Below are 15971 nucleotides of genomic sequence, written 5' to 3' on the forward strand. Positions count from 1 at the left end.
AAATCCAAGAGAGTCACAGGAGGACGTAGAGCTGGAACTTTGTGAGCGGCACCCTGTACAATGGCTTTCACAGGGAAATGTGGTAAAAGAATTGTGAGGGTTCATTCGCACCATAGGGCAGTGCGTTCCAGTCATAATCGGACCGGAACGCACTGCCCGCATTGCGGCCGGCTCATTTTTTTGGCCGGGCTGGAGGGGGCGTGGCGGTCCATTGAAGTGAATGGCACCGTAGCCACGCCCTGCGGCCTCAATGCGATCGCCCGCAAGGGACACTGTGTCTGCAGTGCGACCAAAATAGTGCTTGCAGCATTTTGATTGCACCGCACTGCAGGCACAAGGTGCCTTGCAATCTCGTGCAGGCATCCGCATTGCGGCCGCAGGGCGTGGCTACAGTGCCATTCACCTCAATGGCCGGCCATGGGCCCTTCAGCCTGGCAAAAAAGTGAGCCAGCCGCAATGCGGGCAGTGCGTTCGAGTCCGATTATGACCAGAACGCACTGCCCTATGGTGTGAATGAACCCAGAGGGACAAGATCAAACGAAGACGATGCCTTTAGATCCACAATTGGGCAAATGCCCCGTTTTGGCGCAGGAACAGTGAATAGGTTTCAGTTGAATCTCTGAAACCACGGCTATGACTCCCCAATTGCGAGGACTTGCTCACAATCCTAGATTCAGTAGCAGGGGTGTAGGATTTCAGTAGGGCCATGGAATCGCACATACTCCTTTTCCCCGAAAATAAGACCTAGTTGTGACCATTCCGAGGGCGAGTGGTGGCATAAGGGGGAACCTGAAGAGAGGCGGGAGTGCCAACGAAGCCAGCCCTAGACGAAGCGAGGCGGCACCAGAGGGAGCAGAGCCGTATAAGCCGATGCTTCCTCTATAGCGCCGACTACTGTCACAGGCGGAGTGATACCAAATGCACTCCGCCTGTGAGGAATCCATAGTGAAAGTTCTCTTCACTCATTCTGGCCAGCGATTGGTTAGCAAATTGCTCTTGGAAAGGTACAGCACCCCTGATCACCCTATTTTTGTACATTAATACATGTAGACTTTTCTACATGAATAAGTGTGGATTGTTGTACATTAAAAAAATAAGACCGTGTTTGAGCCAAAAAAAATATTTTCATGGAAACACGGTACTTCATAGGAGGTGCGGTGCACGCACAGTAAAAGCAACACAATGAGGGCGTTACACAGACAGTTGAATTTATTCACACCAATGCTCCGTGACACATTGAGTTTTGGGGCAGAAACACCCACAGGGGCACAGCTGGAGACAGTAACACAATAAGCACACACCGTGCCATGATCTAACCTTCCTTGGCTGACCTGCAGGGGGCCCTAACCCCAGGTGGACAGGTCCCACAGAGCTCTTACAAAATGTTCCGTCCTAAAGGACACCCGAAGCAGGATAGAAGCTTGTTCCACCTTCAGACAGCCCAGAGACAGAGGGCCCTCTTCAGACATCCTTCACCAGCAACACAGCATCTGAGATGCACCTTGAATGGCATGTGAATCTTTCCATGTCCAGAAGCTATTAGGAGATCGCTCCTTAGAGAAATCATCATAAGTGGGACCAAGTCCCACGGTACCATCCACAACCAGAACCTACCTCTCCTGATCGAGCATGGCTCCCATACCTTGTTGGTGAAGACAGCAGTACCTACCGGTATCCAGTACCGACCTAACCAGAAAGATATCCTGTGATGAAGGAAGCACCTGGCGTAGAAATCCAAACGCAAAGCCCCGGAGATCATCATTTTGCAATAAGGAATCCTTTGAAAATAAGAAGCCCTTGCCCAGGGTCAGATGGGAGAGTTGAGTGATCAGGCCAGCAAATGCCTGATCCTTAGAGGCAGGCACACAAGACAGCCAAGGAACAAGCCGAAAAAATTAAAAGGGCTGGGAGGTGGGAGAAAGGGAAGTGCAGTCAAGCAGACTTCAACACCCCCTACTCCTGCAGAAGAGCACAAGGGCAGGCAATTCCATCTGACAAGGGGGGGGGGGTGCAGGGCAACCATGCTGTGGGTCCCTCTTCAGTGCAAGAGTTATCATGTACAACTGAGGGGCAATTTCCAAGCAAGCCCTGGCCACATATCCTTTCAAAAAGGTCATCTGCCTGGGCCCAACAGTGACTGCTTTCTTTAAAAGTGGGGGGAGTTGGGATGTCCCAAAACAGACTTTAGGCACCCAGGCCCTGAGAAGTACCAGGTGTGCAGGGAAGACCATGAGGATTCAACACCGTTAGTGCCCCAGATATCAAGGGTAAAATATTGTGTGTATCTTCCTGCACTCCTTACCGGATTTCCTAGGAGATGATGTCTGTAATAGGGTGCTTGTAGTGACCACGGAGGCACCGTGTAGTCAAGATGTCAAGGGTAGGCCCAAAAACTGCACCCCTCAAAGACCCAAGTGAGGCAAGTGCTCCCTGGATACAGCATCTGCCTTCCAGCACTGTTGCCAGAGTACATTGCACACCTGTATATAAAACAGACCAACATCTATATCCAGGGTGTAACATGGTGACATCACCTCAATCTGGAAACATCAGAGCGGGGGGGGTAGGTCTTCCCACAGGCTCTTGAATCTGATGAAGCTCCACCCACGTCAGATGCTTTGACAGGAATGTCAATAGCGAAACTACAAATCTTGTCTGCCATCATAAGTGTGCCGACATTTCTTCCCGTTACTGAAGGACTGTACTGGGATGGCTGGAAGTGTGCAGGCGCCAGAGTATTGCAGCCATAATACACAAGATGGTGGTCGCAATACTTTTATGGCTCCAGTGCAAAAAAAATTTAAGTGCATTTTTTTCCCTTTCGGTGGCCTCATCCTGTACTGGCCTCGTGGTTTCCCTGTGAAGGGGAGTCGCAGGTCAACCCACTGTACATGTATAGACCGTTTCAACAAACTCACTCAATAAAAGGGAAGAGTCCAGGACCCTTCAGGTCCTCATAACAGGAAAACCTTGAATAGTGGGAAGGTCTCTGCAGCTGTAGGAGACGGCAGGCCGCTCTTCCAGACGCATGGTATGTACTGTACAGCGCATCAGGTACATTCCAAAACTGCAAGAGCAGAGGCTGCGTTTCATCTAGACAATTGTACCGCTGCCATTCTGTACATTTGTATTCAACTCTGATTTACGCTGCAAAGTCCTAATTGTGAAGATTAGACATTTGGAATACTAAAGTAAATTGTATCCTTGGAGTAATCTCATCTGAAGTCTTGGGTTAGCACACCATGCACATAGAATACAGTAAATATTGGAATATTGAGCACAATTACATAGGGGAGGAGGGAAAGTCTCCTAGGCTACAACAGTTGTCAGAAGGTCTGGTGGGAAGGACAGGTGTCATACAGGGAATGGCGGAGAATTGAAGAGCGGCATTGTTTTTCAGCAAGTAGACCAGGTGAGGCCACAAGTACACCGCGGCCACCACCATAGCAGAGCAAGAACTGGCCGAGTCTACTTTTGAACTCCGGGGGCCATAAGCTGGCTACTGCTCTGCATTATAGAAGTCAGAATGTCAGGCAAGTGAAATTAAACTATACATTTTCTTTGTCATTTGCCAGATTTACTGCTTTGTGCTTTTCAGCAAAGACGCAGAACAAAAGAAATGGAAAAAACCTCAAAAACACATTTACATCTTTTATTGATTTTTAATTTTTTCATCTTGTTTTCCTGGGCAAACATGTGCGTGGTGTTGGATCAGCAGGGACAAACACTGCCGGTGTAGTGAGCTTGGTTTGATGAGAATGGCAACCCTGTTGTTACAATTTATCTAAGTAGTTGTCCAGGGCTGGGACTCCCTCCTTCAATCCTTTACGTTTTCGGGTTTCAGCAACCACTTGGCATGGGCGAGTGTTGGGCTCGAAGGGATCTCCAGGAAGGATCTGCCAATGGTCAAACACGCACTGAGGGAAGGCCTGACCGCCTGTGTTAGACCTGAGATCAGCAGTGAAGCCTGTTGGGGGGGAGAGAGAAGAAAGAAAGTCAACATTACGGAGACACAAGGGCAAAACTGTATATCGGAGGAGGGGGGCGGCCTTACAGCCTGGCACTTTAGACCGGCAGAGCATACACGTTCATAAAAAAAAAATCTGCGCTAGTATATCAAGTTATATTTGAAATGGGAGGAGACTACTAAAGCTTATTTTCTTCAACACGGTCCATCAATCACCGTAAAGATGAGCAGAAACCAAAGTGTAGCACGTACCGAATGATTCGTTGACGGGAAGATAGGCTTTCACAACAAACATGGGGGTTCCGGCCACTTGGGACTCCTCAAAGACGTGTCCACGCTTCCTGTTCAGCACACCATAGATGCCACCGACAACCTGCTCTGGACACTGGACAAAGGAGAGAACGCTTAGTTACCACAAACATTCACCTTCCACATACAAAAAGATATTGAACAGATTTTCTGAACTCATGTACTGTGCCAAGGATCACATGCACACATCCGTGCCAAGCCCACCACCCCTAGCTATGGCTGCATCAAGTTCCACCATCTAATGTTCTTCCTTTGTAATAAATGCTCGTTTGCATGACTTCCCGATTCCCCAGCACAGCTCTGATGTACAGGCCAAGACGCTGCCATACCCCAGCACAGCTCTGATGTACAGGCCAAGACGCTGCCATACCCCAGCACAGCTCTGATGTACAGGCCAAGACGCTGCCATACCCCAGCACAGCTCTGATGTACAGGCCAAGACGCTGCCACTAGAATGAAGCATCAAGAACTAGTCTGGCAGAAGCAATATACAACTGATGTACAGGCCAAGACGCTGCCATACCCCAGCACAGCTCTGATGTACAGGCCAAGACGCTGCCACTAGAATGAAGCATCAAGAACTAGTCTGGCAGAAGCAATATACTTCAAAGCAGACAAGCTGAGAAAGTAGGATTTGCCTTTTGTTCTGTAATCAGGATTTTACCAGGTTATGGAAGAGATACTGAAGCCAGTACTGGACCCCCTAAGGCTCCATACAACTAATCTCCATCCTCTTTCCAGGCTACTACAGAAGCTGTAAAGAAATCAGGCTGAAGGGTTTGAAGACACTTCAGTGAAACCTGAAAACTCTCAGCCCAATCTACAGCCATCATGGGGACCAGCAGACATGGAAAGGTTCAGTAGGCCGATCCATCAATGAGCGACACAGAGCAGCCCCCTATCACTGGTGTACTTCTGTACACATCACCAAGTTCTTCATATGGGAAGACCCTGACCGGCTCCCCTCTAGGAATAACATGTTATAATCAGGAGATTTTAGTGGAAAGTTGTTCTCTTACCTGGATCTCCACCAAGTAGATGGGCTCCATCAGCCTGGGCTGGGCAGTGAGGGCAGCAGCATAGAGGACTCTTCTTGCCGTTGGGATGATCTGTCCACCTCCACGATGAATGGCATCAGCATGCAGAGTGACGTCATGAATGTCAAACCTGGCTCCTCGCATGTTCTCTTCACACAGGACTCCCTGCACACAGACATGAACACATCAAGACCTAAAGCAGACCGCGGCGTTGTGTCACATTCAGCTTATCATGTGCCATGCGTATGCCTGGGATTATTCAAAGATAAAACTTCCTAAAGTCATTCCTGACTACAGGATCTAATGACTCCTACAGACAACATGCTTTACAATCAAGTTTTAGTACTACAGAGGATAGTAGGCAATTGTTCATTTTCCTGTAGATATGAGATCTCATTGAGGTACTGGACACCTTTGGTGACGTCAACCAGCATGTTGGGTCCTGTTCCATCAGGTCCGAAGCACCAGATCTTCCTGGCTTCTGTCACGTCCCATTCATACTTCTCTGCCAGGTAACGGGCACGCAGCTTCATGTCCTGTCGGGCAGCAATGTCTCCTTTGTCAATGTCTTCAGACAGACCATCTTGGAACGGCCGGGCTCTCATGTACAGACGGTTGTGCTTGTTGGGAGACTTGGAAAGGCAGAGCTGGAAGGACTCTTCGCTTACAGTCTCACGGTATGAGACAACAGGGTCAGATTTCTGTAACCAAGAAACACAAAAAGGTCGATTATAGGTTCTGGTACATGAGAATATGTCAGTGCTAAAGGATCCACATGTGGTGGTGAGCAGAGTCTCAAAGCAGATTTCTGCTCGGATACAATACAAGAGATAATGGGCAGACGACACGTCTTCACCAATTAAAACAGATTTAGGATAAAATCAGCAGTCATCGCATTGCCCCGCACACCAATGTCCACAGACGCGGCGCCCTCAGTGTGAAGAGACAGCTCTGGCCTTAAGAGAGAAAATAGTCCAACCTTTTATAGATGTGGGGTGCAGCTCTCTTATGAATGGAGGTAAACAAGGTCACAATTGATAACCTCCACATGACCAGAAAGAAGCATCTCAAGCTGGCCATAGACTGTCCAACCCCACTCCAGATTTATTGCTAGGAAGTTTAGGGTTGAACTTACAGCCCCCCCCCCGAGTACTGCCAATGTTGCTTATACATCGGCACTAGACAGGTAGAGGTTTGTTTTCAGACATGTGCTCATCTCTAGTCACCCTTACTACACAGGGTACACATTGGTCTCTTACCTTGATGGGAATACAGGCATGGTCCTCTTCCAGATCTTTAAGGCAGATTTCCAGATGAAGCTCACCAGCTCCAGCAATGATGTGTTCTCCAGACTCTTCAATTATACACTATGGAGACCAAAAAGTGATTTGATATGATTTCAAAAATCTATGAAGTAATCAAATGCATGCAATAGGGTGACAAAAAAAAAACCACAGACACTGGAAACTCGGGAGCACCATCCACACCGCCACCAGAGGCAGGACAGGTGACAACGGTTTAAAGTCACAGCACAGCAAAAGATTCCCTTAAAGGTCTGTCTTACCTGCACCATAGGATCGGACTTGGCCAGACGTTTCAGACCTTCAACCAGTTTTGGGAGGTCAGCTGGGTTTTTCGCCTCCACAGCCACACGGACGACAGGGCTGACACTGAACTTCATGACACGCATGTTGTGAGCATGTTCAAAGGTGCTGATGGTTCCGGTCTTAATCAAGAACTGGTCAACACCGACCAGACCAACGATGTTACCGCAAGGGACATCCTCAATGGGCTCAACATAACGACCCATCATGAGGATGGTCCTGTGGATTAAGAATGTACATAATGCTGAGACCATACACAAAATGTGCCAGACCAACCAAATTATTAACCCGACATTCTCCAGACTTCTAGCAAACAGATCCAACATTGTCCTATTAAAGGGAATCTGCAGCCAACCAGCAGGTGATGCAGTCTAGATAGCAGAAGCTGCTGTTCACTTTGAGCTGTGTTCACATTTGTCCTATTTTATACACAATTACCTCTGAATAGGTTTCAGGTAGAGATCCTCCTTCTTGCCTGGTGTGTAGTTGGGACCCATAATACGCACTTTCTGTCCTGTAGATACAACCCCGGAGAAGACACGGCCAAAGGCATAGAAACGTCCCTTATCAGTTGTAGGCACCATCTTGGATATATACATCATCAGGGGGCCTTTAGGATCGCAGCTTTTCACACCTGTGAGGAGAATGATAAAACACAGAATTCAGAGGTCTGCTAACACCACAGTTCAAAGCTATTCAAGGCCACCAAATAAGCAAGATTTTGAACATGAGGAATTGTGACTTACCCATGGCAGCTTCATCATCGGGTGGTCCCTCATACAGGAGGTCACAGCGGTACTTCTGCGCAGTGACGGGTGATGGCAGGTGGATTGTGATCATCTGAAGCAAGGCATCTCCAGCGGGCAACCAGCGCCTCATCACAGCCTGGGAAAACACAATAGAGAATTACATCACACCGGACCATGCTACAGAAGAGGAATTGGGTCCTTCAGACTCTGCCGGGGGGGGGGAACTACACATGACCAACTTGTACCGTGTTGCTGGAAACTTACAATGATAATACAGATTTACAATAAAGGCTAGATACATGAAGGGCCACACAGGGCCAGTCTAGAGAGGCAATGCTTCAGGGAGCATGAAAAGTCACCTTTTATGGATATTTGGAGGGTAAACCACCCATTTTATAAGTGGCTTAGAAACTTCAGGAGTGAAATGTGTCTGTACACCCGCTGCCATGTAATGGACTCTCTGCTTGCAGATTGAAGTTGGAGCATCTTAGAACAGGGGCAGGCAACCTCCACACTCCAGCTGTGGAGCAACTATAAATCCCATTAAGCCTCTTCCTCTGGGAGTCGTGCTTGTGGCTGTCAAGTCTAGCAATGCCTCATGGGACTTGCACCACAGCTGGAGTGCCAACGTTTCTTACGCCCCCATCTTAGACCCTTATAACCACTTTGAAGTCACAAAAGTCACAAATTGAACACTGCTTTGACTTGGGTGAAGAGTTCTCACATTTTGGCATTTCCAAAGCAGCTTTAAAACTCCTATTCTCACTAACCCCGCTAGGAAAAGGCTCTGGCAGTGCAGTTTGAGGAGACATGCGTCTACTTGTCATGCACACTGTACCCCTTTCCACCAATTTGTTCTCTGCTTCAGCACAGCCTAAAACCAAAGTGAAATCTAGTTGGGGGTGCAATGGCACACCAATAGGAGCCACATAAAATTATTCGTCAGGACAGCAGAAAGATGCAATGACTGAATTTTTTTTTATAGTAGAGAAACTTTAACCCCCCAAGATAACTACACTCACTTCCTGTACAGAGCGCAGCCCACAAGGAGAGAAGCCATTCTTCCCCTTTTACTTAGCCTAGTATCCGTCCTCCTAGATGTGGGGCTTCTACTACCCCAAGTCAGCTGTGTCCCTCAATAAACATATAAACAGGTTCGGAGATGACCTGAAATTGTTTTAGCGGCAAATAATCCCGCTTTGCCAGACGAATTCAAATTACATTTTCTTGTTTCCTAAACCGCAGACCTTTGTCCTCTCTGTCTTTGAAGAGACAATCCAGCCATTTACAGATGCGTGGAAAGATTTATAGAGGGATGCGTGTTCCCTGGGCATCAGCAGATTCTAATTATAGCTTTTACAACCATCACTCCTGTACACCAAGTGACATCCATGCTCAGTCAGCCTGCCAAACAATTAACACACCCTTAGTGAACATGTTCCAGATTACCATATTCCCACCTGCACTCTGCCAACCTCCCTGCCATTCTCACCCGCACAATTGCCCTGTACGGCCCTTGGCATTCATCTGACATTACTTCATTTCAAACCACTGTCACAGAATAAACATGCACATAACAGATGTTAGGACACTGTGCTGCAAAGCTTTGTTCCAGGTCAGAGACTCACCAGTGGTGAATGTATCAATTCCCAGTGATCCCAGCTTTTCCTGGCAGTTACAGTGCTGCTTTCCAGTTGGGGATAGTCTTGCCCACAACTGGAAAGCAGTGATCACTGAGGAACATCTGCTGAACATGCGTCATGCTGACAAAGGCTAACCCATCAATTGCCGCTTCAGTCAGGAGGCACCATACCTTCAGAAGTTGCTTTCCTTCCTTTTCTCGGTCCTCTACGTCCAGCTTGATATCCAACTTCTCAATCAGTTTGGCAGTTTCGTCTTTCTTGAAGTTCATGATGGCATCAAATACCTACACACAACAGTGAAAACTCAGCATCTCCGAATTCCTCATTTCATAGCGTCACAGTCCTGACACACAAACTGAATTGAATATCCCTTACCTTGAAGATGGGATCCAGAATAAGCTGGCTGAAGGTACGGGGGAACTTCTTTCCATCAGGAGCGTTTGCAGTTTTGCTGAATTTGCCAGAGGCTGGATCAAAGTACCTAAAAAGTGTAGATGGACTTAGAAACATGAACAGAAGAGAACCCCATGGGTCTAGCCCGTAACCCTCAATCTAATGATTTATGAATGTTTTATACAATCAGGAATACAAAATGCCAGACAGGTCAGTATAGAACTTTGATAAATCAGATTTACAGACTACCGGAATGAGATCAGAGGTATAGTGAGCAGCAATAATGACTACATGATAGAGATTGAATCTAGCAGCCATCCATATACAAAAAGCACATGGCATGCGAGGGCTGAAGATGTGACATATCAGATCATAAACTGGGCACATTTTTCGTCAGAATCTTCCAATTGTGATTTCAGCCACAAATAAGGTTAGCTCAGAACAAGTCATCATCTCTCCGCCTGACGCCAATAGTATGTCAAGCTGAACCGAGACAATGGTCCTGTATAATAGTGTCACTTATTCAAGGGGTATTTCCCTTGGGCGCAGGGTGAATGCTAAACATTTTTAGAATGGATCACAAAGTTTACAAGTGGGCAAGCAGAATACTACAGGAGCCGACTTTCTGCCCAGATGTCTCTCCTCAAGGACAATGCAGCAATTTGGCTGACAGATTATACGAGCTGCAGCTCCGATAACACAAAAGCTTAATCTTAGGCAAGTCTATAAAAAAAAAAAAAAAATGGTTATTAAGTTTGTGATTTAGGCCCTGCAGCACCAAGTTTAGTGTAATAAAAAAGGAACTAGAGTACAACATCTCTGATAAGGGAAGAAGTTTAACTCTTCTGATCGATATACTGCTCCGACCATACAACTAAGTGACACATGTAGGCCTACGTACTTGTCGCCCCAAAGTTTCTTCATCATGTCTTCCACTTTCTTTGCACGCTCTAATGGTGTAAGCTGCGCCTTCTCTCCTTTGGCAGCAAATTTGGCAACATACATCTCAGCAAACTGTTTCAGGGTGAAGGCCCAGCCATGCAGACCGGAACCAAAGCCAACTGTGCCAATAACTGGGTCAATCTACAATGAGAGGAATTATGGGTAAGAAGACATTTAGATAACCAAACATTGGACAGTGAATAAATGGGTGAATACGCACACCAGTCAGCATTTTCAGGAGGTGGTGTGCAGGATCCCTGCAGTCTCAAGAGAAACTTGCTTTAAAGTAAACATGTTCTGTGTGCAATTCTCACGAGATGCCTTGCAAATCCCCTTCTGAAGATACCAGTTTGTCTGGCTACTACATAAGTCAGATGCACTAATCTGCATTCTTTATCCAGGGTAAGGTACCCAAACAGATCAATTCACAAGGATTTAATACGTGACCAATTTTTACATCTCTCAGCTGAAAAACTCACTTTAAAATAAGGAACCTAATCAATGTGAACCTTATCCCCGGGGGTGCCCCCTGTGAAGCTTCAAGCACTGAAGTAAACATGGCAGTCAGAAAACTAGCATATGCAGTACAATAAGGAGCCAAAAGCAGTTGTGTCAGGAAAGTGTTAATGTGAATAAAAACCCCAGGACAGAAACATGCAAGCTGCCACTACTGACCTGACCTGGCCATGAAACATGCAATGACGACAACATCCTCATCCTATGGCATTTAGTCATTGAAGATCAGAACAAGTAGGTAGCCAAGACTATTGATCTGCAACTTGACCTCAAGTTAGGGGACTCAAGCAGGGAAGCAAAGATGGTTATACCAACCCCAAGCTTGCAACAAGTTAAATGACAGCTCCATGATTCCAAGGCAAACCAGCTCCCTTTAATACCTGCTGGGATCAACTCCATTCTCACGAGAAGCCCAAGCAACCTAGCCAACAGTTGCAGTGAAAGCCAGGATGAATTGGGGCCCGTGCTGAGGGGCTTGTGTGGTGACGTTTGAAACTATTGGGAGATCATTCAGAATTCTTGACAGATGCATTTGACCCACTTCATGTGGGTTTTTACAATAATGGGAATGCAAAAATCAAATGTCCATCGCTATAGGTCCTAAAGCAGTAAGCAGACCAGAATATGGCCACCAGACACATGCACACAATTGTAAAATACACAAACTAGTTATTTTTTTTTTTAAAGTGGAGATTTAAAGACTACGCACTGCAAAGAAAATACAAAATCATTTCAAATGCAGGTCTTGTTTTACAACCACACATTTAGAATTGATGTTCCTGCAACACACACACACACTAAAGGGGCTGACCACAAGCAAGAGTCCATGACTCTGCAGAATAGTGTGAGCTCTACACCGAATTCTCAAATTATCTCCCATCTGCCACTTTGAGGGCTGCACATAGATATCAGCACATGGATCACGCCTTCTTACCATGATGTTCCCCATAGGTCCAGTTTCTCCCTCTCCATAGGTAGAGATGATAACGTTGACGTTTTCCACTATCCTCTGGAAGGTCAGGTACAATTCTTCGGGAACCAGCTGAAGTTCCAGCAGGGCTCGGTCCATTTTATTCATCATGAGAACTGGCTTGATCCTCTCAGCAATGGCCTGTCGCAGGACGGTCTCTGTCTGTACACACACACCTAAAGGAAACAAGGACGAGAGACATTTGAGGATTTTCTGGCTAGATCGTTTGACCCCGGTCTAAAGTGGCAGCACAACGGGGCCGACCGGCATCATAACTATAATGTCTACAAAAACAATTCATTCATAAAAACAGGACCCCAACGTTGATGAACCTTTATCCCCATAATTGTATACAAGTGTTTTCAGTTCATGGAGCTGGGCAGGTAAAATGTGTACTGTTGGGTCTTGAGAACTGGATTCAGTGAAATGAAATTAAAAAAAAAAAAAAAAAAGTCCTCAAACTGGGGGGCCCACTGAAAGATTCCACTCCTAACTTCTAGAGTCTACAAAAGCATTTCCTCAGTCTGAAGAAAGTTCTTCTAAAATCAACTTTTGGGACAGGAAAGGAGAAAACCGGAGGGATATTAACCATTCCCTACTCTAATCTAAATTATTTTTTTGTTGCCAAAAAAAAACCCCCCAATAACCCTCACGGCACTTCAAGTGTTTCAACCACCTCAAAGCAGATGAACATCCAAACGTCATACATTGACAAAACATAAAGACCATAAGCATGAAGAATCCTTCATATCCATACCTGATACACAGTCAACTACTACAAGAGCACCGTCTGTGACACGGAGGGCGGCAGTGACCTCAGAGGAGAAGTCGACGTGTCCTGGAGAATCGATCAGGTTAATAAGGAAACCAGAGCCATCTTTGCACTGTTTGATGAAGGCCAAGTCGTTTTCCGTGAGCTCATAAAACAAAGAAATTGCCCTGCAAGAAAATAAAAGCATTCGTTAGGAGGTGCAGTATGACGGTAACCACAGCAAGAAAACATCAAGCCATCATCTTCACAATTTAAAGCAAAAATGCTGAGCGATTGCTAAAAGCAAATATTCAGCAATCACCATCTTCTATTACAAGCATTTACACAGTGTTTTACATACTATATATTCACTACCCTCAAGGAGCTTACAATGTAAGGTCCCCATCTCCCATGCATACATACACAAATACTAGAATAATTTTAGACAGCAGCTTGTTATCCTACCAAGCGTGCCCATGGAGTGCAAGAAGCACCCACACAAGCACAGGGAGAACATGCAAACTCCATGCAGATCGTGCCCCGACCAGGATTCAAGGGCCCAGTCAGCAAGGAAGAGCTAACCACTAGGCCACTGTGCTACCTCCATTACGTTCTGCCTTTATCATAGGTGACTATGGATTCCCAAAAACGAGATTACTCAGATTTCTTGGTTTATTAGCCTAAAGTAAACCTGAGCAAGTCTGGCCCGGTTTCTGTACCAGCCCTTAAACATGGAAGGAAACGGCCAACGAAATAGAACTGGGAAGAAAGGCCCCAAAAACTCAATATATGGAAGAGCACTGGTCAAGTCTAATCCACACTATTCCAATTCTCAGAGCTAAATGAAAACCCTTCAGAAGCATGGAGGGTAAAATTTACTCTTTAAAAATGACATGGGGATATTGAATATCGTAGCAGTGTGGTAGGGAGAGAAGGCCCATGACCTGACTCAGCAGATCAGCATGGGAGAGAGACTACCATCCGCAGTGTGTCATGTGCTAGATCATTACTTTGTATCTGCAAAACTGTACAGTATAAAGTACAAAGTGTGAAAGCACCCACGTAATAAGACAAGTCTGGACACATCCAGGAGCCATGCAGCCAATGTACCCAAAACACAGCTACAAATATCAAATTAACCAGATTTTCTGCAACATTCCGCTTCATACCAGAGATTTCCCCCACAGTAAGAATTTCTATGTGGCTAGATGTCCATCATTCAGCCCACTTCTGAGCTCAATGTCCTGGACCTGCCCCCAGCCTGTGACAGGACTACAAGAGAAGTCGCACAGTGATGAGGTCATCCATTGCTCAGCTTTCTCTTCCCATCAGCATGCTTCTTAGCACGTGAACCCATTGGCTCCTTGTACTGCTTTTCTTCCTGTCACAATTTAGACTTGATGTACAGGGACTACAAGAGGCCAATACCAGGTCAGATTTAGATACTTCTGCTACTTTCACTGAACGAACACATTAAAATTACTTCATGATTACAGAGCTGCATTAAGTTTGGCCTTTTTAGAGCTGCCGGGAGTGCAGCTTTTAGGTGGATTGGCCCAAAACTGATCAGTGAAGGTGTCTGCTCACACCATCGCACCTAGGACTGTGCCTTGTGTTGGAGTGCCCTTTAAATTTGAATAATACTCCCAATAAATCTATGGAGCCCAAAGTGGTACAAAGTGCAGGAGCAACGTCTCCTGCATGGGGGCCCAATCAAAAGCCATGGGCTGCCAAATCACATGGTGGGGTGATTGGGCCCTTTGTAGTTTGAGCTATGGTCATACAGCTTTGTTTAAAGAAAATCATTGGGGCAGAATGTCTGGCCATCTCCTGATTCAAAATTTCCTGAATCCCTGGAAAAGTCACCTGGACATTTATGTTTAGAAGCACACAAAATGCAACTCGAGTAGAAGGGCAGCATACGAACAAATCATCATCTGATTGAGGGTAACCAGACATCCGCAGAAGACACAGCGGGCCGTACTCACGTGGATTTGATGGTGATGCAACGTTCTTGTTCGTCTTTACGAGTGTCCGTGAAGCGCGTTTCACCAGCTCTGGCGGAGGCAATGATCCCGGCTTTACATACCAAGGAATCCGTCAAGGTGGATTTGCCATGGTCGACGTGAGCAATCACGGACATGTTTCTGATGTTGGACTTTTTGTCCATGATCGCTCGGATCTGGTCTACGGTGAAGTTCACCTGTAAAAGAAAAATGCAACTTATTCCGATGAACCTTCATACAGAAAAAGACGCTCGCTTCACATGCACCCCTGTGGTACAGTTGGTCACACATTACAATCAGATTGCACAAATGTGTGAAGTCTTCTTCAGATTTACAAGTGTTTCAATGCTCAAGAATCACTACGCCCCCCAACCTCCTATAGAGATTTAAAAAACACCCCTGTAAACTTCCACTACCTGTAAACTTCCACATTTCAGTTATGAAAGGACAAGCATTTATAAATGCAGGGTGAATTGTTTAAAGTGCCCCCTTCAACTAACAAAGTGCCCCTTAAAACATGCAACTTGAAAAGAAAAAAAAAAAGGAGAACATTTACCTCTACTGCAGCCTGTACTTCTGAACACTCACTTCAGAAATGGTTTATCAAAAAAAACAAGACTTCTGGGGTGTTGAGTTGCTGGATCCCCTACAGTGCTCAGTGGTTCCTCCCATTGACCGCCTACATCACACAGCAGTGACATATGGAAGTCTGTGGCAGGAACCACTGAGTGTTGCAGGGTACCAGGAGAGACTTTTCAGGTCTGTGGCTGAAGATAACTTCAGTCAGTTTTTCTCCAACAAAGCAGCGACTGGTGGCAAGCAGGGCTGGACAAAACAGGATCCTGGTAGCCAATGCTCCTTAACCTCTTGCCGTCCGCAGTAAAAAAACGGACGGACGGCACTGCTGCATCTGCGAGTTGCCGTCTCCAGACGGCAATTTTTTTCTGCTCGTGCGCGCCCCCTAGCGGGCACGCACGGTCAAAAAAGACCCGCTCAATGCACACACCCGTTACCGGGTGTTTCACATATAGGCGATCGGCGGGTCTATAGCCCGCCGATCGCCTATATGTGCTCGTTCGCGGCA

The 15971-nt window shown here is 46.3% G+C and overlaps 1 protein-coding gene across 1 annotated transcript in view; it reads right to left on the reverse strand.

The window, feature by feature from the left end:
* Positions 1 to 3642: 3642 nt before the first annotated feature.
* Positions 3643 to 15971, reverse strand: part of EEF2 (eukaryotic translation elongation factor 2) — a 19290-nt gene continuing 6961 nt past the window's right edge. The window contains 14 exon segments of the mRNA XM_018555725.1: positions 3643 to 3967; positions 4220 to 4352; positions 5296 to 5528; positions 5699 to 6014; positions 6573 to 6680; positions 6878 to 7136; positions 7356 to 7551; positions 7664 to 7802; positions 9480 to 9593; positions 9685 to 9790; positions 10604 to 10785; positions 12095 to 12306; positions 12888 to 13069; positions 14870 to 15084. Of these exon segments, the coding sequence (XP_018411227.1) occupies positions 3774 to 3967; positions 4220 to 4352; positions 5296 to 5528; positions 5699 to 6014; positions 6573 to 6680; positions 6878 to 7136; positions 7356 to 7551; positions 7664 to 7802; positions 9480 to 9593; positions 9685 to 9790; positions 10604 to 10785; positions 12095 to 12306; positions 12888 to 13069; positions 14870 to 15084 (2589 nt within the window). The 3' untranslated portion in view covers positions 3643 to 3773.

This window comes from Nanorana parkeri, unplaced genomic scaffold (assembly GCF_000935625.1).
Source record: "Nanorana parkeri isolate BGI_ZX_2015 unplaced genomic scaffold, ASM93562v1 scaffold210, whole genome shotgun sequence".
Taxonomy (NCBI): domain Eukaryota; kingdom Metazoa; phylum Chordata; class Amphibia; order Anura; family Dicroglossidae; genus Nanorana; species Nanorana parkeri.